The sequence below is a fragment of the Cervus canadensis genome, chromosome 24, assembly GCF_019320065.1.
Source record: "Cervus canadensis isolate Bull #8, Minnesota chromosome 24, ASM1932006v1, whole genome shotgun sequence".
Lineage (NCBI taxonomy): Eukaryota > Metazoa > Chordata > Mammalia > Artiodactyla > Cervidae > Cervus > Cervus canadensis.
Window position 1 is genome coordinate 7,545,290 of NC_057409.1, and position 23,461 is coordinate 7,568,750.

General features: G+C 44.5%; 1 protein-coding gene, 1 long non-coding RNA gene and 1 other non-coding gene across 9 annotated transcripts in view; 2 read left to right on the plus strand and 1 right to left on the minus strand.

The window, feature by feature from the left end:
* Positions 1-8,296, plus strand: part of LOC122426653 (non-compact myelin associated protein) — a 45,899-nt gene extending 37,603 nt beyond the window's left edge. For all 7 annotated transcript variants that reach the window (XM_043445742.1, XM_043445740.1, XM_043445746.1 and 4 more), the window contains 2 exons: positions 2,997-3,081; positions 5,658-8,296. In XM_043445742.1, the coding sequence (XP_043301677.1) occupies positions 2,997-3,081; positions 5,658-5,799 (227 nt within the window). In that variant the 3' untranslated portion in view covers positions 5,800-8,296. The remainder of the gene's footprint in view (positions 1-2,996; positions 3,082-5,657) is intronic.
* Positions 259-16,615, minus strand: LOC122426655. Its single transcript, XR_006265203.1, has 4 exons — positions 16,474-16,615; positions 13,305-13,388; positions 12,539-12,648; positions 259-449 (listed from the first exon to the last, which is right to left on the minus strand). It is a non-coding gene; the product is annotated as an uncharacterized LOC122426655 (long non-coding RNA).
* TRNAC-ACA lies at positions 9,850-9,921 on the plus strand. Its single transcript has one exon. It is a non-coding gene; the product is annotated as a tRNA-Cys (tRNA).
* Positions 16,616-23,461: the final 6,846 nt, after the last annotated feature.

Consider the following 23,461-nt stretch of genomic DNA (forward strand, 5'->3'; position numbering starts at 1 on the left):
TAAGTCGCTTCACTCTTGTCTGACTCTTTGCCACCCTGTGGACTGTATTCCACCAGGCTCCTCTGTCCGTGGGATTCTCCAGGCAAGAATCCTGGAGTGGGCTGCCATGCCCTCCTCCAGGGGTTCTTCCCGGCCCAGAGATTGAACCGACATCTCTTTCATCTCCTGCACTGGGAGGCGGGTTCTTTACCACTAGCGCCACCTGGGAAGCTCCCCTCCCCCATTTGGTACATACCTTTGCGAATGGAACAGGCCTCCCAACACACGTGGAGCAGTGATGAGCAGTGATAATCGGCTCCAGACTGTGGCACTGGCAGGAAGCTAGATTCGTGGCAGGATGTGTCTCTTACATGGAGACCCGCTCTTGGGGCGGGGTCTCACATGTTAGGCTGCTCTGTGCTGGGCGCAGAGACCTACAGAGGCCTGCTGAGGAGTGTCTCAAAACAGTTCTGAAGGGAAATGCAAAGCAGATAGAATTAGTGTCAGCAAGGTGGGACTAATAATATCAACCAGGCAATTTTGCCCCTTAAATAGGATTGCCAGATTGAGCAAATAAAAGAACAGATTACCAATCAAATTTGAATATAAGATATACAATTGATAGATTTTTAGAATGATAAAGGATATATGTAATATTTCAGACATATTTTGAAATTTATCATTATTTATCAGATATTCTAATATACTTGGGTATCCTATATTATATCTGGCAACCCTACCACCGGAGATATTTGGCAATGCCTGAAGATATTTTTGGTTGTCCCATCTGGGGGTGTGTGGGGAGAAGCGCCCCTGGCATCTAGTGAGTATAAACCAGGGATGCTGCTGAACACCCTTCAGCACAGAGAACAGCCCCCGTGACAAGGAATCATCTGGCCACTGGTTGAAAAACCCACTGGACTCCCCAGGAAGAACAGGAAAGCAAGTTACTCCATGATGGATTTCCCACCCCCTCTCTTTGTCCCTCCCAATCTTTCTTCCTATGAATAATTGCACAGGTCTTTTTTTTTAAGTAAACTATTTTTTGGCCATGCTGCGGGAGGCATGTGGGATCCTAATTCCTTGACCAGGGATCAAACCTGTGCCCCCTGCAGTGGAAGCGCAGAGTCTTTACCACTAGACTTTCAGGAGGGAAGTCCAAAAGTAAGCATTACATACATGCAAAAAATGGCACAAATGATAAGTGCACAGCTGGATGAATTTTCAGAGTGCACACAGCTGTGTGACCAGCACCCAGATGGAGGAGCAGACCACCATCGGTGTGCCAGAATTTCCAGTGCTCCTTGCAGTCATTAGCCCCTGCCCACTCAAAGGAACCCACTCTTCTGATTTCTACCACCATAGATTAATTCTACCCTGGTTTTGAACTTTGTATACATGGAATCATGTATCTGTATCTTTTGTATCTGACTTCTTTTGCTTAATGTTATGTTTGTATGTACATATTTTAATGGTTGCAATATGTATATGTGGTTATGTGTATAGTATCATATTCTATTTTCCACTTTTACATCATCATAAGTGTTCCATGTACCAGAGTCTTCATAATCATTATTTTAATTATTGTATAATACTTCAAGGGATAAGTATACCATATCTTTTTTAACTTTTTCCATATTTAGCATATTTATAATGTAATAAGCATTTTCATTAACACAGCTTTTTCTTTATTGGGGATTATTGCCTATGATAAATTATCCAGAATCAAATAGATTTGTTTAAAGTGTGAACCTTTTTTATGATTCTTGATACTTTCAATATCAATTCTGGCAAGGATATTGATCTTGAACCTAAAATTAGAAATTGACATTAGGACTGGGTGCTGATACTGAAAGTAGAATCTGAGATATTAAGCTACAAGGACATTCATTATAGCCTTGTTTTTAATAGTGTAAAATTGAATGCAACATAAATATCCTCAATAAAGAACTGGCAAATAAAAAAAAAAAAAGAACTGGCAAATAAATTATGGCCAGCCAAACAATGGAGTACTATACAACCTTCAAAAGTCATGAAGAAAACTATATACCTATATAGCAATATGATCAGGATATTTTGTTATAAAACAGTTTATGGAACATGGTTCCATTTTTATCAAATGCATATTTTTCCATATCTATGAATATTTTCTTAAGATAGATTTTCAGACAGGATTATTAAATTATTCAAAAGATTATGGGTATTTAATATGTATATATGCAAAAATATGACCACATTGGTGAATGTATACAGATGTAGACTCTCAATGGTTCTTGGGGCAATGAGGTCTTATCCTCCCCTCCTTTTTGGCTTATATTACCAAAATTATCTACAGGGGCTTCTCTGGCAGTCCAGTGGTTAAGACTTCAAACTCTGAATGCAGAAAAAAACATGGGTTCAATCCCTGACCAGGGAACTAAGATCCTACATGCCATATGGCACAGCTAAAATACACATATAAATATACAAAAATTACATATTGCTTTTATATTATCAAAAAGAAGCAAGGATGTTTTGTTTCATGAAAGAAGTTTGGAGTTATGTTGGGGATGATAAGAGCAGGACTGGACCTACAGCAGGATTTTGGCAGGTAATGTGCCGAGGGCCCTCACACACACAGCAGGTAGCCGTGCTCTGCTACCCTAGAGCGATTCTCTCCTGGGGTCAGCAGTGAGTGTGGCTTTCACACCTCTCCTCGACCCAGTGAGGATGCAGGGAGCCACTGTATGGGTCTTGCGCTCACCTTCCCAATCCTTCTTTGGATTTCAGTTTGCACACTAGCCCAGGCTTCCCCGGTGGTTCAGACTGTAAAGAATCTGCCTGCCATGCTGGAGACCCAGGCTCGACCCTTGGGTCGGGAAGGTCGTCTGGAGAAGGGAATGGCTACCCACTCCAGTATTCCTGCCTGGAAATTCCCTGGCGTGCTACAGCCCATGGGGTCACCAAGAGCCACACGTGAGTGAGCAGCTAACACATTCTCTGCACATTGGCCATCTCCACGCCTCTCTTCCTCATAGGTTCTGGAGCCATCATTGCTGCCGTTGTGGTGGTTGTCATCATCATCTTCACCGTGGTTCTGATCTTGCTGAAGATGTACAACAGGTACGGGATGCGCTGGGCTTTAGAACCATCTGGTCCCTTCAGTGATGCTAGAATGAATGGAAGCTCACGTTTGTAGTTGCCTGTTATCTGCACAGCAGTATCTTTGAGTCCATTTTCAAATGCTCTTACCTTTCTGGGTCCTTTTTTGATGTTTATTCTACTGGAAGAATAAACTTGACTGGTGGCTCAGATGGTAAAGCATCTGCCTGCAATGTGGGAGACCCAGGTTTGATCCCCGGGTCGGGAACATCCCCTGGAGAAGGAAATGGCAATCCACTCCAGTACTCTTGCCTGGAAAATTCCATGGATGGAGGAGCTTGGTAGACTACAGTCCATGGGGTCGCAAAGTGAGACCCAACTGAGCGACTTCACTTTCACTTTCACTACTGGAAGAACTTCACAGTGGCCATAGATTTTTGTATTTAAAGAAGTATTTTCGATATACAATAATGATAATGACAGTGGAAGTGTCTCTAAATAGACATTGCTCCAAAGAAAACACACAGGTGGCCACACTCAACATGACTGAATATTAGAGAAATGCAAATCAAAGCTGTAATGAGGTCGAGTTACACATGTATCAGATATACTTAGGGTTGCTAGTTGGTAAGGAGGGAGGGATAAACTGGAAGATTGGGATTGACATATAAATACTATTCTATATAAAATAGATAATCAATAAGAACCTACTGTATAGCATAGGGAACTCTGCTCAGTACTCTGTAATGCCCAATATGGGAACAGAATCTAAAAAAGAGTGGCTAGGGTACTCTTTTGCCCCCTTCTGATGCCTATGTCAGAAGCTTTCTCTATCTCCTTTATACTTTAATAAAACTTTATTACACACACACACACACACACAAAAAAACTGATTCACTTTGCTGTAGAGCAGATATTATACAGCTGTACAGCACATTATAAATAAAAAAGAGTGGCTATATGTATATATATAGCTGATTCACTTTGCTGTACAGATAAAATTAACACAATATTGTAAGTCAACTATATTCCAATAAAAATTTGAAAAAAAAAAACCTATAATGAGGTATCACCTCATACTGATCAGAATAGCCATCATTAAGAAATCTGCAAATAATAAATGCTGGAGAGGGGGTGGAGAAAAGGGAACCCTCCTGCACTGTGGGTGGGAATGCCAATGGTGCAGCCACTGTGGAGAACAATATGGAGGTTTCTTAAAAACCTTAAAATGAGAGTAACCACACGTGCGCTTCAGTTGTGTCCAGCTTTTTGCAACCCTGTGGACTATAGCCCACCAGGCTCCTCTGTCCATGGAATTCTCCAGGCAAGAATACTGGAGTGAGTTGCCATTTCCATCTGTTCAGTTCAGTTGCTCAGTCATGTCCAACTCTTTGCAACCCCACGGACTGCTGCACGCTAGGCTTTCCTGTCCACCACCAACTCCCGGAGCTTGCTCAAACTCATGTCCGTTGAGTCGGTGATGCCATCCAACCATCTCATCCTCTGTCATCGCTTTCTCCTCCTGCCTTCAATCTTTCCCAGCATCAGGGTCTTTTCCAGTGAGTCAGTTCTTCATATCAGGTGGCCAAACTATTGGAGTTTCAGCTTCAGCATCAGTCCTTCCAATGAGTATTCAGGGTTGGTTTTCATATGAACTAGCAGTTCCACTCCTGGCATATATCCAGAGAAAAACCATACTTCAAAAAGATACATGCACCCCAATGTTCATAGCAGCACTACTTAACAATAGCGAGACAAGCAAACAACCTAAATGTCCATCAACAGATGAATGGATGAAGAAGATACGGTATGCATACAGAATGGAATACTCCTCCATGTAAAAGAATAAATAATGCCATTTGCAGCAACATGGATGCACCCAGAGGTTATCATACTAAGTGAAGTAAGTCAGAAAAAGACAAATATCATATGATATCATTTATATAAGGACTTCCCTGTAGCTTAAACAGTAGAGAAAATGCCTGCAATGCAGGAGACCAGAGTTCAATCCCTAGGTCAGGAAGATCCTCTGGGGAAGGGAATGGCAATCCAATCCAGTATTCTTGCCTGGAGAATCCCATGTACAGAGGAGCCTGGCGGGCTACAGTCCATGGGGTTGCAAAGAGTCGGACACAGCTGAATGACTAACACACACACATTATTTGCATATAGGATCTAAAATCTGATACAAATGAACTTATTTATAAAACAGAAACAGGGGCTTTCCCTAAGTGTGGCTAAGACACCACACTTCCAATGCAGGGTGTGCACTGGTCAGGGATTCTTTTTGGCAGTGTGGCCAAAAATGAAATAAGTAAATAAGATAAAACTGAAACAGACTCGTAGACATAAAAAACAAACCTATGGTTACCAAAGGGAAAAGGTGGGGGTCGGGGGAGAGGAATAAATTAGGAGTTTGGGGTTAGCAGATACTGTATATAAAATAGATAAACAACAAGGTCCTACTGGATCGCACAGGAAATTATATGCAATAGCAGTATCTGCAGTGATCTCCTCGCTGGAGCTGTGGTTACAGAGCCTGTTCCGCAGGGCACACAACGAGGAAGATTCAGCCCTGTGTGGGTATCTCATTACAGGAAAATGAGGACGAGACGGGAGCTGGAACCCAAGGGCCCCAAGCCAGCTTCCCCTTCTGCCCTGGGCGCAAACAGCAACATCAGCCAACAGCCTGCAACGGTGACCTTCAGCCCTGTTGATATCCACGTGGAGGCTCGGTGACGCCCACGCTGGGGCTGGCTCAGCCACCGACCAAAGAGCCTTCAGTCAAGACCAAGAAGCACATTTCTCCTCCGGCAGCTTCACGATGAGTCCCTTCCAGTCAGGTTGACGGGGGCATCTCTTACTCAATCCCTTATGCTTCTGGCGACTCCCAACCCCATCCTGCCCGACCCCAGCCCAGCTTCATCCGTATCCCTGCCGCCACCCTTCCTAAAAGCTCTGCAACGTTGGGAATCCACTGATGTGGGTTTAGCTGTTTCCCCTAAACACAACAGCTAGACAGACAGACAGGTAGGCAGGCATGCAGATAGCCCAGGCGTCTTCTGGTTAGGAGTCAGGAGTCAGGGCATGCTCCTGAGAGTCATGGGGTCTGCCTGGGGTCATATCAGAGGAAGGGCCCTATCCATAGCTTTGCAGCCGAAAATACTCGATCCCATAATCAGGCACAGGGGAACTAACTGGGACTCACTAACCAAAACTCAGCTTGTTCATGTACAACTTGTTCTAGAACTAAATGAACACTAGCTAGCTTCTGACAACTGATCTGCACATTTCTCCATCTTTAAGAAAGGTTATAGAAAAAATTGAATTCTCCAAAAGTGTCTACATCTTTAGTAAAGAGTCAAAGTCAAGGACACAGGATGACCTTGGGAAGACATGGGAAGAATGGCCTCTAGGATGAGAGCGTATTGCAGTGTCCACGGGCCAAGAATGAGCCTGGAGACTGGCCAGGGCCCCTCCCACCCCAGGGGTTTGGTGTGGCTGGGTTAACCTTGATTCAGGCTCATTTCTTGGCTTCCCTCTATTTGGATTCTGAGCAGTCCTCACTCTCCAGTTACCACCTTACCTCCAAGGTCAGGTATTTGGAGACTGATTAGATTACAACTCTATTTATGTTACCTCTAGCCTTCCTGGAGGTAAAGCCTTTGTAAAGCCTTCACTTTACAAAGATTCTGGATATATTCAAAGTACCATATTCACAAACCATTCCCCTGGACAGAACTTATCTCTTTGACTCCTTAGCCTGGAGAACAGTTGAAAAAGGAAAGAATTTGGGATTAAAGTGATCTGTTTTCTAAGCCCCACTTCCTGTTTGTGAGACCATGGGAGAGTGACTTGACTCCTCCCTATTCTGTTTCCTAACATGAAATGGAATAATGTCTGCCCCACTGGATAACAAGTCAAGCACCTAGTAAAGTAGCTCAGGTGGTGCCTGGCACCCAACAGATGCGCTCTAAATGGGAACCAGCATTATTATCATGAATTTCTTCCATTGCAAGACATATGCTTGTTCCCATTTTAATGATTCTGAAGTCAGAATATGTTTTAAAATTGATGGACCCATTAACAAAGTTGTATTTTTTTTCCTCTCAAAAAAAAAGTTGTATTTTTTTTCCTCTCAAAAAGCTGTTTTTTTAACCAATTGTACATTTTATAATTGACAACATCTTGGAAACAAGGTAATAAATCTGTATTCTGTTACAGAAAGTGACACACTCTGACCTTTAATCTTAAATTCTAGGAGTCTCTCCTTCTTGCAGTCAGATATCCCTTTCGAGGGAAAACTGAGGATCTTGGAGGTAGGAAGACTGACCCAGAGTTATACAGCTCCTGTCATCCCACTATAGAAATGCTCACTTCAGATTGTCTGGAGAGGGACCTTCTTGGCAGTCCAGTGGTTAATACTTCACACTCCCAATGCCGGGGGCACAGGTTCAATCCCTGGTCAGAGAACTACGATCCCTGAGGGCCATGTGGCCAGACACACACACACACATACACAAGAATATGTCTGGAAAAACACTGGCAAATTCTTTCTTCCCAGACATCTCTTCTCCATCCTGTGTTTAAATATCCACCAGACACTTTGCAAGGTGCTTTCATGTAAATTTTCTCCTGGGATTTGTCTTTCCCAGTTACCCTGGGAGATGCTATTTTTTTCCATTTGCCACTGAGAATTTCAAACTCAAAGAGACAAAATACTTGCCAGAAGTCTCACATCTAGTAAGTTGCAAAGACAAGACTCAGATCCAGGTCTCTTTGACTCCAAGGTCCATCTTTGTGTTGTATCACACTCTTCCCTAACACCTTGGCTCAAAGAATGTGGATTCTTCTGTGAGTTGAACAAGAGTAGGACAGGCTTATTCATGTGTCTGAGTGGAGGGTCTAGCTTCCACAACAAAAGTGGGGTAAATTCACTTTGTTAGCTTCTTTGGGCTTCTGTAGCCAAGGGGGCCCTTTCCAAGTCCATCCAAGCTCTAAGGAGTCCTGCTTCATTCCCCCTACCATTTAGTCTCAAGGAGCAAGGCATGAGATGCCTCAAACCGGGGCAAAGCCATTTAAGGACTCAAGCACACATAGATATGTTTCCCAAAAGTATTTTGCCTTAAAAAAGAAAAAAAGTTGGACCATAAAGAAGGCTAAGCACCAAAGAACTGATTCTTTCAAACTGTGGTGTTCGAACTCTTGAGAGTCCCTTGGACATCAAGGAGATCAAACCAGTCAATCCAAAAAAAATTAACCCTGAATATTCGTTGGAAAGACTGATGCTAAAGCTGAAGCTCCAATACTTTGGCCACCTGATTCGAAGAGCCGACTCATCAGAAAAGACCCTGCTGCTGGGGAAGATTGAAGGCAGGGGGAAACGGGGACCGCAGACGATGAGATGGCTGGATGGCATCACTGACTCAATGGACATGAATTTGAGCAAACTCCGGGAGATAGGGAAGGACTGTGTGCTGCAGTCTATGGAGTTGCAAAGGGTCAGACACGACTTAGCAGCTGAACAACAAAAACAACTCTAAAACCAAACTCTTCTGCCCACAGTGGAATCTTCCAAGAAAGAAAAGCATATTCCTCTAGTATAAATGAAAGTTTGGAAATGGAAATGGAGGGTAGAGAGGTGAGGGGGAGACAAAGAAAAAAGGATTGTTGTGTTTTGGTTTTCACTGATGACGATGAACTCAATAAACGTCCTTAGGGCTCCTGTGTGCCAGTTGAGGTGCTACTACACACAGTAAGCATGGTCCCTGCTCCCAGGGAGTCTGCAGCTGGCCTCCTGAGACAGGCATCTTGCAACACAGTTGTATTTTGTTTCTGACAGGTGCCTTTCCACACTGAGCAGGTGGTGCCTTATTTGGCTACTGAATCAAAGAAAGATATTAAATGCTTAAATGTCTAAAAATAAAAAAATGTTTAAGTCAAATATTTGTTGAGTTGATTTCAATTTGGAGCTAACAAATACCTTTTCTGGAAACTTTCTTTCCTTGACAATGTAAATAGGATCCTGAGGGAAGGCCAGAGCTGCTTCAAACATTGCACTCTCAGTTCTGAAGGATGGTGGAAAAGGTGGACTGCTCTGTGAGCTAGAAAACTTATTAACTTCATTAAATATTACAAAGGGAATTCCATTTCACAGTAGGCTGAGATGCCAAAGTTTGGAGACCCCTAGGGGTGGAGGAGACGTTAGAATGGAACCCAAATTACCAATAATGATGTTTACCATTAATTAAGCTCTTCTCTGTGCCAGGCATAGGATGAGTCCCTTCTACCCACTAGCTTCTTTAGCCATTACGACTCCCATGCATAGGGTGAGCATTATTTCTATTTTTTGGATGAGGAAACAGGTGCAAGTGAAACAGGGAAGGGGGCAGGGCACAACCTTCAAAAGAATGGTACGGTCCAAGGACACGACATAAACGTATTAGAACTAAATAGGTTCAAGATGGTGGATTTGTCAACTTCCACTAAGCCTGGAGCCTCAGTATGCATTCATTGTAACACGTCAGCAAGCTAAATGACACCCTCACAGGTGCCATGACAATTTCCAGGCAGACCTTAAAAGTCAAAAAGTGGTTGATGGCCCAATTCCTGGAAATCTCCACCCCCTTCTCCAAAAGAGCTGGAACACTTCTTCCACACATCAGCCTATGAAATTACTCAGCCCATAAAAGCTAACCACACCATATTTCGAGGCCACTCTTGTCTTCTGAGATGATTCACACCCTCTGTGCAGAATGTGTTCCTCTCTAAATAAATCTACTTCTGGCTTCCCTGGTGGCTCAGACGGTAAAGCATCTGCCTACAGTGCAGGAGACCCAGGTTCGATCCCTGGGTGGGGAAGATCCCCTGGGGAAGGAAATGGCAACCCACTCCAGTACTCACGCCTAGAAAATCCCATGGACCGAGGAGTCTAGTGGGCTACAGTCCATGGGGTCCCAAAGAGTTGGACATGACTGAGCAACTTCACTTCACTTCCCCTATTACTTTGTCTCTCATTGAATTCTTTCTGCCATGAGACATCAAGAATCTGAGCTTCTTTAAGTCCTAAAACCAGATGTGTGATCTCAGTTGGAAGATCATGGATTTTGACTGGATTTGAGCCCCCGCACATGAGTTCAAGTCCTACTCTGAGATGAATGGTCTCAATATCATTGACATTTGTCCTTTTGGTGATGTTGACTTCATTTGGCTGGTCTAATGATTGCTGCTGCTGCTGCTAAGTCACTTCAGTCGTGTCTGACTCTGTGTGACCCCATAGACGGCAGCCCACCAGGCTCCCCTGTCCCTGGGATTCTCCAGGCAAGAACACTGGAGTGGGTTGCCATTTCCTTCTCCAATGCATGAAAGTGAAAAGTGAAAATGAAGTCACTCAGTTGTGTCCGACTCTTAGTGACCCCATGGACTGCAGCCTACCAGGCTCCTCTGTCCATGGGATTTTCCAGGCAAGAGTACTGGAGTGGGGTGCCATTGCCTTTTCCAGGTCTAATGATTAAATCGACACAAAACAGATTAACAGAAGAAAAAGATTAATTCATATGTACAGAGGTCAGAAATGAGACCTCCGAAGTGAACAAAGCAGGATATTGGTGCAACATCATTTTTGGTTCATTGTGAGGGGCTTCCCTGGTGGCTCAGATGGTAAAGAATCTGTCTGCAATGCAGGAGACCCTGGTTCGAACCCTGGGTCAGGAAGATCCCCTGGATAAGAAAATGACAACCCTCTCCAGTATTCTTCCCTGGAAAATCCCATGGACTGAGGAGCATGGTGGGCTACAGTCCATGGGGTCACAAAAGAGTCAGACAAGAGACATGACTCAGCGACTAAACAACAGCAACAACGGTGAAACAGAGGCTTGGGCCTGGAGTGACAGATGGATGAAGAAGTGGCAGTATTTGTTTACACAGTTTTACTGGCCTTGAATTCCCTAACTCTGCTGATAAGGATGCTGTCTCTCCTCCTGGTAGAAGGAGGATAGCTTCACATGGGAGATTCATTTCCCACTATCAAGGAGAGAAAGGGATGTTAGGTTTTTATAAATATCATTTTTTTTTCCCACCAGCTGTTTCCCAAGCAACCTTAATTCAAAATAATCAAGAGGCCATTGTGGCATATCTTGGGGCAGGCTACTCTGAGCACCAACAGTGACCATTCTTGTGTTTGGGAAAACTTCTACTTAAAAAGAGGCAGGATCATCTCCTGCTATAAAAGCTGGAAAGGCCAGATGCTCATTTTCTTGGAGTCCCTTGCAGTTAGGGCGAGGTCACATGACCTAGGCTCTGCTAATCAGACACTCCTGCCACAGACTTCAAATGCAGAGTTGGCAACATCAAGGGATAGGAACTGTGCAGAATCTGCTCCTGTGGTAGGTGTTGGCACCCTCCACTTCAAGGGGCAGCCACATCAGGGATTCGAGCTGCCACATCGGGCATTCTTTTCTTTTTTAATTTTTCTTTTTTTTGCTTTGTGTTATTAATTAATTTTATTTTTGGCTGTGCTGGGTCTTCGTTGCTGCGAGTGGGCTTTCTCTCGCTCCAGCGATCGGGAGCTCCTTTTCATTGCGGTGCACGGGCTTCTCCTTGTGGCTTCTCTTGCTGCAGCGCATGGACTCGTCTAGGCGCACAGGCTTCAGTACTTGTGGTGCACCGGCTTAGTTGGCTCAAGGCATGTGGAATCTTAGTTCCCGGAACGGGGATCAAACCCATGTTCCCTGCATGGAATCCCCTGAACAGGCAGATTCTCAACCACTGGACCGCCGGGAAAGTCCCAGGGGGCATCCTGGAGTCCAGCCCCGGTGCCCGTTGGAGTTGGCTGTGTGAGCTCTACTGGACAACCACAGCCGCGGGATCTGTCCCAAACTGATTCTATAGTGTAATTTTAAGCATCATACCTGGCATCATACCTCTGAGCCTGCTTCTGGCCTTCTAGGAATTCTAGCAACTACCTGATTCCTTTTTCTGCTCAAGAGTCACTTTCTGCTGCTTATAGCTAAGTGCCATGTGGCTGTGGGGGACTCAGGTCTGTGGCCACCCACGTGGTAAATGGCTGGCCCTAGAACCCAGGTCCCCAGAGCTCTCTCTTTTTCCATGCAGATGCTTCCAGGTGTGTGATCAAAGGATCCCAAAGTGCCATGAGACCATAGAGGAGGTAGAGTTACCATCAATTCCTCTTAACCCAGAGACTGTGTGACTTTTTGAATGCTATTGAGGGAGTATTTTAAAAGTACATGGAAGAATGGGTAGGATTTTGTAAAAACTTTTTAATTGAAATATCACACACACACACATACAATGTGTGTATGCACATACAATGTGTGTATGCAGCTCAAAAAATGTTCACAAATTGAGCACACTTGTGTAACTGGCATGCAAATGAAGAAGTAAAGTATTCCCAGCACCCTAGCACCTCCCTCTTCCTCCCACCCTACTCACCTCCCTCAAGGAGTACCCACCATCCTACCTTGTTCCACCATAGAACGACTGTGTCTGTAGGTAGCATTACAGTGTAGACTCTTGTTTCTGGATTGTTTTGCACAGCATGGCGTTTGTAATATGGGTTCATCTCGTCACCTGTAGTTGAAGAGCATCAATTCTCATTGTGGGAGTATTTCATCATGTGACAAAAATTATGTTTAATTTTTTTTCTTTTTTTTTTTGGCCTCAACATGCAACATGTTGGATCTTAGCCCCACCTCCACCCCCCAACCCCACTCATTGGAAGAGCAGAGTCTTAATCACTGGATCACCAGGGAAATCCCTTGTTGTGTTTTTTAACTTGTTTATTTTTAATTGGAGGATAACTGTTTTACAACATTGTGTTGGTTTCTGCCATGTGTCAACATGTCAATACGGTTTTAGCTTGTATTCCCTGATGATGAGTGGAACTGATTTTCATGTTTATTGGCCATTTCAATTTCATTAGATTTCCTCTTTCACAAAGTTGCCTTTCCATTTGTCTATCCATTGTTTGTGTGTGGTTGTTTCCTTTTTTATCATTGACTTGCTGGAGTTGTATATCTGTTCTGGATATAAGTCCTCTGTCATCTTATGGCTTGCCTTTTAAAAAACTAACCGGTTTTTTAGTATGTAAATTGCATTCCATCAAGTTCACCCTTTTAAAGTATGCACCTCAATGGTTTTTGGTATTTTCACAGAGTTGGGCAGGCATCACCACTATCAAATTCCAGAAGACGGTTGGGTTCACTTATTCCTTCTCTGTGTCTCACCTTCATGGGCACTGGAGAGACGAAGAGGGTGGGATAGACGTCACCGAACTTCCCGAGTAGCAGGAAAGACAATTAAACAAACACCTGCAAATGGATGGAACAGTTATGCTTGTGATAGAAGAAAGTTCAGGATGTTGTGGAAGCCTCTTGCTCGGGCACCTAGCTCAGCCCAGAGGTTGGCACGTAGGGAAGAAGCTTCCTCGGTTGAAACAACATCTGTGTGAAGACAGAAAGACTGAGTAGGAATGAGCAGGGGAGGGTGGGAGGAGAGGAGGAAACAAAGAGAGCCCTGGTGGAGGGAGAAGCTTCAGCTGAGCAGGTGTTCAAGGAAGCAGTGGGAGATGGGTGAGGGGAAGAGATGAGGGGTTCCAGGATGAAGGATCTTCGGGGCTTTGCTGTTTAAAGGCAATGTGGAGCCATGGAAAGTGCTGGAGCATGTAAGTGAGCAGATCAGAGCTGTGCTTTATGGAGATGGATCCTGCTACAGTGTGCAGAATGGACTGGTGTGGGAGAGACCAGAGGCTGGGAGGACAATTTTGAGTCTATTGCAAGAAGTAACAGGAGCGTCTGTTAATTTTTAAATGCCTTTTCTAAATAACCCTCGAATTGTGAAGTTTTGTTCTTTTCCTTGTTTTTAAGTAGCTATTTGTGGGTGTGCAGTAACCCAACAAAAATGTCTCCAGGAATCGTCTCGAGCCCACTGGACGGTAGCACACAGCGGGGCATTGTGTCAGCTCTGTAGCCCTTTGTCCTCAGACACTCATTCCCTGCACAAAAAATTTCCTGGCAAACAGGCGAATAACTGTGGTTCAGTAGATACTACTGTCCTGGACTCTGATAGTCTGCCCACGTTCAGGAGGAGCAGGTAAAAACAAAATGACCTTCAGGTCTCTAGTGACACAAAACCCTTGGTCTGATCACAGCCCAGGTATTAGCAGAAAGGGCCCCTTCCCGGCTCAAACTCAGTCTCTTGAATTGAACAGTACCTGGGACCCCAGATGCTCTTTAAAGATGTTGCAGTGTCTTAATTGATCTCAGAGAAACAGAGCAACCAATTCATTCATTCTTTCTAGCTTTTCAGTTCTTGTCTTAGGAGGCATATGGAGTAAAAGAGATAGAACACATTAATGTCTGCGTATTCACAGCATTGAATGGAAGAATTGTGAATTTGGCAGTTTGCTGTGTATAATAAAGAACAGGAGGGGAAAAAAGGGTGTTGTTTTGTTTCGTTTTATTCTGTGTGTTTGCTCCTCCACCCTGCCTGGCCTCCAGCAGAGACAGCTCCACCGTTTTCTCCAGATTATAGCTCTGTCATCCTTGATTTTCTGTTCTCCACTTCACCCTGGCCTGCTGCAGTCCATGGAGTCCCAAAGAGTGGGACACAGCTTAGCAACTGAACAACAGTAACGTCACCCTGAATTCCCACTCCTGCTTTCTTCTCCACCATAGACACTCCCTTTAATTTTTAAAATTTATCTCATTGAAAACAAATGAGCAAAAACTTTCCATTGGCCACGCAGGTCCCTCCTGGCACTGGGCCACATCTCTGCTTTCCCTGATACAAAACTCTTCCAAAGTGCTGGGGAACAGTCTTGGGAACAGAAAGGAATGGAGGAGTGACCCATAGAAGAGGGCCTGAGTGGAATAAGACCAACCCCGCACAGGTATAGAGCTGAAGGTTAAGTGGTGTCACTGCCTCTGTCCCTCTGGTCAGCTCGGTGGTTGGAGGCCTGGGGGGTCTACACTGGGTGGCCTTGGGGCTGCTGATGGCCAGACACGAGGGTCAGGGAGAGCTGCATGAGGACTTCCATGGTCACGGCTAGACACCCAGGTGTGGCTTTCCACCCAGGACACTCACAAGAGCATCCAGCAGAGGCACACCCATGTCACAGCCATGGAGGATGTGCCCCGTGCCCCTATTTGCCACTCCCGTGGCCACCTCTCCCACAGAGGACGTGGATATGACTGTGAGCACAGCCTATGCACTGGGGCCACAGCGCTGATCTCTGCTCTGCAGCTGCATTTTTCTTTCCCTTCCTTATCCCCAAGGAGTCCAGTTCCCCCAGCATCGCTCTCCACCCTCGATCTTATTCGGTTTTGCTTGGGGTGGGCTCCGGGGAGAATGATGTCTTCTGGCACCTTGACCTTCCACCTGCTCTGAAACCTCATCCCCCTCCACCCTCTGGAGCACCACGGGAGGTCCTCTCTGTGTCTCGAGACAATGGGTCCTCAGGAGAACTGTCACCTCTTTGTGAGACATTTTAGAAGGATCGGCACATGCTCTGATCACACATCGAATTCACAGACGTGGAAGATGGGGGGGTGGGGTGGGGGGAATCCTCTGAAGGAGAAGCAGAGCTCAGAGGAAGAAAAGGAACTGGGAGCTGGGTGGTCTCAGGTGAGCAGAGGGAGGGGCACAAGACTCAAAGATGGGCCTGCGGACCCCAGAGAACCAGAGGACAAACCAGGTTCAGACCTGTATGCCTTAGGCTGAATCTGGCTGCCGATTGGCACCAACTTCACAGGTGGTCTGGAAGTCCAGGGCTGACCACAGCGGACTGTCCTGCTGCAGGAAGTGCCCCATGGAGTCGGGGACTTTGCCTTGTTGATCCAGTCTGGATATAGGGGCGCCAGTGGGTACAGCCTGTGCCCTCCTCACTCAAGGAGGGGCCTGGGCAGTAACATGCCGGTGGTTCAATCCTAGCTGGGCTCTGCCACTCACCGCCTTATCTACAGACTAACTTTGCCCTGTGTGTGGGCAGCCTGAGCTGTTAAAGGAGGCATCGCCATTGCAGTCACTTCAGAATATGCCAGGGCAGGTTGTCATGATGGCACTCACGGTCCATTCATGTGAGAGTTGGCATCAACTGCCCCAAACTTCTAGCCTCTGATTCCTCCAGGTCAGGGGTCTGTGGAGGTTGGGGGACCTGGCCAGGGACCTGTGCTAAGGAAGGAGCCATATCCGAGGGAAACAGTGGCTTTGGTACAAGGACCACTAGAGTCTGGCAGTCTTACAGGGCCTGTAGAGATGAAACTGAGAGGCCAGAGGGACGGTGCCTTTGGGCACGGGCTGGCCACATTGTTGGATTTGGGAAGGGGGGTACCTGGGATGACGATGAAGGCTGGAGGAGAGAGAGGGGATGGCAGCCCACTCCGTGTACCCTCCTACCTGTTCTCAGATGACCAAGCTGCCACACACAGAATTTTCCAAGGTCTGCGTCTCTTTTCCCTCCTGATGGTGCAGCCTTCAAGGGAGGTCAGAGTCCTGGAGACATAGGGAAGCAGAAGGAGCTGAGGATAGACATCCCAAGTTAAACTTAGGACTTTCCTGATGGCCCAGTGGCTAAGACTCCCCTATGCCAAGGGCCCAGGTTCTAATCCTGATCAGGGAACTAGATCCCACCTGCCACAACTAAGAGTTCACATGTCTCAACTAAAGAACCTGAGTGCTGCAACAAAGACTGAAGATCCTGCAAGCTGAAACTAAGACCGGGTGCAGCCAAATAAATTAAAAAATATTTTTTAAAAACCTTTGACCTGATCTAGGAGTGACTGGGGAGGTAAGGGATTAGCTGCTAATCTCATGACCTGATTTGTATATGAGTGTGTGTGTGTGAGTGAGTGTGTGTGTGTTTCTATTCTTTTTATATCACTGTTAGAATGGAGAGCAGAGGTGGTAACTGGAAATAGAGTTCTCAAGTCTTCCAAGCCACCCCCCACCCCTGACACACACACACACACAAAGTGCTGTCTCTACTTGCTTTACTGACTTCTTTTCCTGATCTCTCTAGAGCCCTTTCTAGTGAGGCTTTTAATTCCATCATTGCATTAAGTTAACTTTACCAAAACTTTTTCGTGCCTCCTCATTTTATTAACTTATGAGTAGAATCCAGTTCAGTTCAGTCCTTAAGTGGTGTCCGACTCTTTGCAACCCCATGGACTGAAGCATGCTAGGCCTCCCTGTCCATCACCAATTCCTGGAGTTTACTAAAACTCATGTCCATTGAGTTGGTGATGCCATCCAACCATCTCATCCCCTTCTCATCCAACCATGTTGTCCCCTTCTCCTCCCACCTTCAATCTTTCCCAGCATCAGGGTCTTTTCCTTTGAGTCAGTTCTTCACATCAGGTGGCCAAAATATTGGAGTTTCAGCTTCAGCATCAGTCTCTCCAATGAATATTCAGGACTGATTTCTTTAGGATGGACTGGTTAGATCTCCTTGCTGTCCAAGGGACTCTTGTGAGTCTTCTCCAACACCACAGTTCAAAAGCATCAATTCTTTGGTGCTTAGCTTTCTTTATAGTCCAACTCTCACATACATACATGACTACTGGAAAAACCATAGCTTTGACTAGATGGACCTTTGTAGGCGAAGTAATGTCTCTGCTTTTTAATATGCTGTCTAAGTTGGTTATAACTTTCCTTCCCAGGAGCAAGAATCTTTTAATTTCATGGCTGCAGTCACCACCTGCAGTGATTTGGAGCCCCCCAAAATAAAGTCTGTTACTCTTTCCCCATCTATTTGCCATGAAGAAATGGGACCAGATGCCATGATCTTAGTTTTTTGAATGTTGAGTTTTAAGCCAGCTTTTTCACTCTCCTCTTTCACTTTCATCAAGAGACTCTTTAGTTCTTTGATTTCTGCTGTAAGGATGGTGTCATCTGCATATCTGAGTTATTGATATTTCTCCAGGCAATCTTGATTCCAGCTTGTGCTTCATCCAGTCCAGCATTTCTCATGATGTACTCTGCATATAAGTTAAATAAGCAGGGTGACAATATAAAGCCTTGATGTACACCTTTCCTGATTTGGAACCAGTCTGTTGTTCCATGTCCAGTTCTGACTATTGCTTCTTGACCTGCATACACATTTCTCAGGAGGCAGATAAGGTAGTCTGGTAGTCCCATCTCTTTCAGAATTTTCCAAAGTTTGTTGTGATCCACACAAAGGCTTTGGCATAATCAATAAAGCAGAAGTAGATGTTTTTCTGGAACTCTCTGGCTTTTTCAATGATCCAACAGATGTTGACAATTTGATCCCTGGTTCCTCTGCCTTTTCTAAAACCAGCCTAAACATCTGGAAGTTCACGGTTCATGTACTGTTAAAGCCTGGCTTGGAGAATTTTGAGCATTACTTTGCTAGTGTGTGAGATGAGTGCAATTGTGCGGTAGTTTGAGCATTCTTTGTCATTGCCTTTCTTTGGGATTGGAATGAAAACTGACCTTTTCCAGTCCTGTGGCCACTGCTGAGTTTTCCAAATTTGCTGACATATCAAGTGCAGCACTTTCACAGCATCATCTTTCAGGATTTGAAATAGCTCAACTGGAATTCCATTGCCTCCATTAGCTTTGTTTGTAGTGATGCTTCCTAAGGCCCACTTGACTTCACATTCTAGGATGTCTGGCTTTAGGTAAGTGATCACACCATCATAATTATATGGGTCGTGAAGATCTTTTTTGTATAGTTCTTCTGTATATTCTTGCCACCTCTTCTTAACATTTTCTGCTTCTGTTAGGTCCATACCATTTCTGTCCTTTATTGTGCTCATTTTTGCATAAAATGTTCCCTTGGTATCTCTGATTTTCTTGAAGAGATCTCTAGTCTTTCCCATCATATTTTTTCCTCTATTTCTTTGTATTGATCACTGAGGAAGGCTTTCTTATATCTCCTTGCTATTCTTTAGAACTCTGCATTCAAGTGGGTATACCTTTCCTTTTCTCCTTTGCCTTTAGCTTCTCTTCTTTTCTCAGCTATTTCTAAGGCCTCCTCAGACAACCATTTTGCCTTTTTACATTTCTTTTTCTTGAGGATGGTCTTGATCCCTGCCTCCTGTACAATGTCATGAACCTTGGTCCATAGTTCTTCAGGCATTCTGTCTATCAGATCTAATCCCTTGAATCTATTTGTCACGTCCACTGTATAATCATAAGAGATTTTATTTAGGTCATACCTGAGTGGTTTAGTGGTTTTCCCTACTTTCTTCAATTTAAGTCTGAATTTGGCATTAAGGAGTTCATGATCTGAGCTACAGTCAGTTCCTGGTCTTGTTTTTGCTGACTCTATAGAGCTTCTCCATCTTTGGCTGCAAAGAATATAATCAGTTTGAAATCAGTATTGACCATCTGATGATGTCCATGTGTAGAATCTTCTCTTGTGTTGTTGGAAGAGGGTGTTTGCTATCTATGACCAGTGCATTCTCTTGGCAAAACTTTGTTAGCCTTTGACCTGCTTCATTCTGTACTCCAAGGCCAAATTTGCCTGTTATTCCAGGTATCTCTTGACTTCCTACTTTTGCATTCCAGCCCCCTATAATGGAAAGGATATCTTTTTTGGGTGTTACTTCTAGAAGGTCTTGTAGGTCTTTGTAGAACCATTAAACTTCAGCTTCTTCAGCATTACTGGTCGGGGCATAGACTTGAATTACTGTGATACTGAATGGTTTGCCTTGGAAACAAACAGAGATCATTCTGTTGTTTTTGAGAATGCCTTCAAGTACTGCATTTGGGACTCTTTCCTTGACTATGATGGTTACTCCATTTCTTCTAAGGGATTCCTGCCCACAGAAGTAGATATAATGGTCATCTGAGTTAAATTCACCCATTCCAGTGCATTTTAGTTCTCTGATTCCTAAAATGTCGATGTTCACTCTTGCCATCTCCTGTTTGACCACTTCCAATTTACCTTGATTCATGGACCTAACACTCCAGGTTCCTATGCAATATTGCTCTTTACAGCATCGGACTTTACTTGCATCACCAGTCACATCCACAACCGGGTGTTGTTTTTGCTTTGGCTCTGTCTCTTCATTCTTTCTCGAGTTGTTTCTCCAGTAGCATATTGGTCACCTACAGACCTGGGGAGTTCATCTTTCAGTATCCTATCTTTTTGCCTTTCATACTGTTCATGGGCTTCTCAAGGCAAGAATACTGAAGTGGTTTGCCATTCCCTTCTCCAGTGGACCACGTTTTGTCAGAACTCTCCACAATGACCCGTCCATCTTGGGTGGCCCTACATGGCATCTCTTATCATTTCATTGAGTTAGACAAAGCTGTGGTGCATGTGATCAGACTGGTTAGTTTTCTGTGACTGAGGTTTTCGGTCTGTCTGCCGTCTGATGGAGGATAAGAGGCTTATGGAAGCTTCCTGGTGGGAGAGACTGACTGAGGGGGAAACTGGGGCCCATTCTGATGGGGTGGCGGGGGTGGTACCTGGGTCAATGAAGAAGGCTGGAGGAGAGAGGGAGGATGGCAGCCCACTCCGTGTGCCCCCCGACCTGTTCTCAGATGACCAAACTGCCACACAGCCTTTTCCAAGGTCTGCATCTCTTTTCCCTCCTGATGCTGCAGCCTTCAGGGAAGGCCAGAGCCCTGGAGAGAGAGGGAAGCAAAAAGAGCTGAGGATAAACATCGGTTAAACTTGGGACTTTCCTGATGGTCCAGTGGCTAAGATTCTGCATTCCCAATGCCAGGGGCCCAGGTTCCATCCCTGATCAGGGAACTAGACCCCGAAACTAAGAGTTCACATGTCTCAACTAAAGAACCTGAGTGCTGCAACAAAGACTGAGGACGCTGCAAGCTGCAACTAAGACCAGGTGCAGCCAAATAAATTAAAAAATCTTTTTTAAAAACCTTTGACCTGAGCCGGCATTGACTGGGGAGGTAAGGGATTAGCTACTAATCCCATGACCTGATTTGTATATGAGTGTGTGTGTGTGAGTGAGTGTGTGTGTTTCTATTCTTTTTATATCACTGTTAGAATGGAGAGCAGAGGTGGTAACTGGAAATAGAGTTCTTCCAAGCCCCCCACACCCCCCCCACACACACACAAAGTACCGTCTCTACTTGCTTTACCCACTTCTCCTGGTCTCTCTAGAGCCCTTTCTAGTGAGGCTTTTAATTTCATCATTGCATTAAGTTAACTTTACCAAAACTCTTTCGTGCTGCCTCATTTTATCAACTTATCAGTAGAATTGGGCACAGCCTATTGCTCCTACCTTCTGGAAATACTTTCTCGCTTGCCCTCCAGAACCCTACCCTCTCTTAGTTCTTTTCCAACCTCAGCGACCATTTCTTTCCAGCCCCTTTGCTGGCTCCTCACCACCTTCCCTCCTTCTAAATAAAGTAGTGTCTCTGTGCTTGATCTCAGTCTCTCTTGTTCATTCCTTGGTGACTTCATTTAATTCCTTGACTTTTTGTGTAGGATATGATTAATATAAATAAATTAAATACAAATCTATTATATTGAAATTATTAATGACATCAGTCAAGATGTTCCTATTCTTACTTTTTCTGCACTTGATAAAATATTCTCAGAGAAATGTTAGTGTGTCTCGCTATGATTAAATATGTTTTCTTTTCCCTTATATTTTTCTTCTAATTTTTGCTTTATTTATCTTTGTGGTTAAGGTATCTAATGGTTTATGATGTCTGTCTTCTTTGTGAAGTGTACCTTTTATCATTAAAAATATTCATCTTTGTTTCATTTAAAAATAAATAAACTTATTTAAAAAATCCCCTGATTTAGAGACTTCCCTGGTGGTCCCGTGACTGAGACTCCTCACTCCCCAGGAGGGCCCAGTTTCTATCCCTGATTAGGGAACTGGATCCCACATGCTGCGGTTGGGAGTTTGTGTGTGGCAGCTGGGGACCCTGTGTGCCCCAGCTAAAGACCCCGCATGTTGCAAGGATGACCAAGGGTCCCAGGTGCCACAACTAAGACCTAGTGCAGTCAAATAAATAAATACTAAAAGAAGAAGAAGAAGTGAGATACAAGAGTACATACTGTATCAAAAAAAAAAAAAATCCCATGATTTAAATACCTCCTATCTATTGCAGCTTCTAAAAGTGTAACCTCAGACCTCTCCCCTGAATTCTATTCTAGACAAACGGCCAATAGACTCCTGATACCTCCACTTGGGTGTCTAATGGGCATCCTGAACATTCCAACCAAACTCCTGGTTTTTTCACCAAAACTTACTCTCCTTCCCAGTCTTTCTATCAATCTTCCGGGTGCTCAGGCCAAAACCCTCAGCAACATCCATGGTACCTCCAGTTCCCTCAACACCCATTCACTCATAAATTGTCTGCTCTTTTAAAAATCCTCATTTTTCTCCCAGTTTATAGCTGGTCCTTTTACTCTTGGTGGTATCTTTTGATGAACAAATGTTTTTCATTTAATGTAGTCAAATTTGTTTCTTTGATGCTTAGCACTTCTGAAAATATTTTGTCTGAGGTATTTGTTCCCCATCCCAAGTCCTTAAAGATATTTGCTGGTAGCTTTTCATTTTTTCTCTAAAGATTGGCCTTTCACATCTCTCATACCACCCTCTTCTAAATCACCATCACCTTGTCCTGGATTGCTGTAATCCCTCATTAACACTTCCCCAGCCTCTAGTCTTAGCTCTGTACAAAAACCGTGGTGATTCTGTAAAAATAAGCCAGATCATTTCACTCCTCCCCTAAAAGCCTCTCATTTTGCTCCAAACAAAACCCTAAGTGCATACCACAGCCTGTAAAGCCCTGTGTGACCCCGCCTACTACACCTCTCACTTCCTATAACTCACTCTCTCTCTACTCTGACCACGCACTGGCCTCCTTAATGTTTCTAAAACATACCAAACACTCCCACCTCAGGACCTTTGCACATACTGTTCTCTGCCCAGAGTTCTCATTCCCCACATATCCAATCTTGTTCCTCCTCTTAAAGAATTTCCCTTATCAGAGAAGACTTCCATGGCCACCCTGTATTAAGAAATAGCACATCTCTGACTTCTCTGGTGGAACAGTGGATAAGAATCTGCCTTCTAATGCAGGGGACACAGGCTCCATCTCTGGTCCGTGAAGATTTCACATGCCACAGAGGCCCATGTGCCATGACTACTGAGTCCAAGTACTGCAACTAGTGAAGCCTGAGTGCTCTAGAGCCCATGATCCACAACGAGAGAAGCCACTGCAATGAGAAGCCACAATGAAGAGTAGCCCCTGCTCGCCACAACTAGAGAAAGCCCATGTGCAGCACCAAAGAACCATGTAACCAAAAATAAATAATAGAAAAATACAGTGAGTCTCTTAAAAAAGATACCACATCTCCTGCATCCACAATCTTCATCTTGTGTTTCTCATTTATTTTTCTTTATCATCTCTTTTCTTCTAGTAG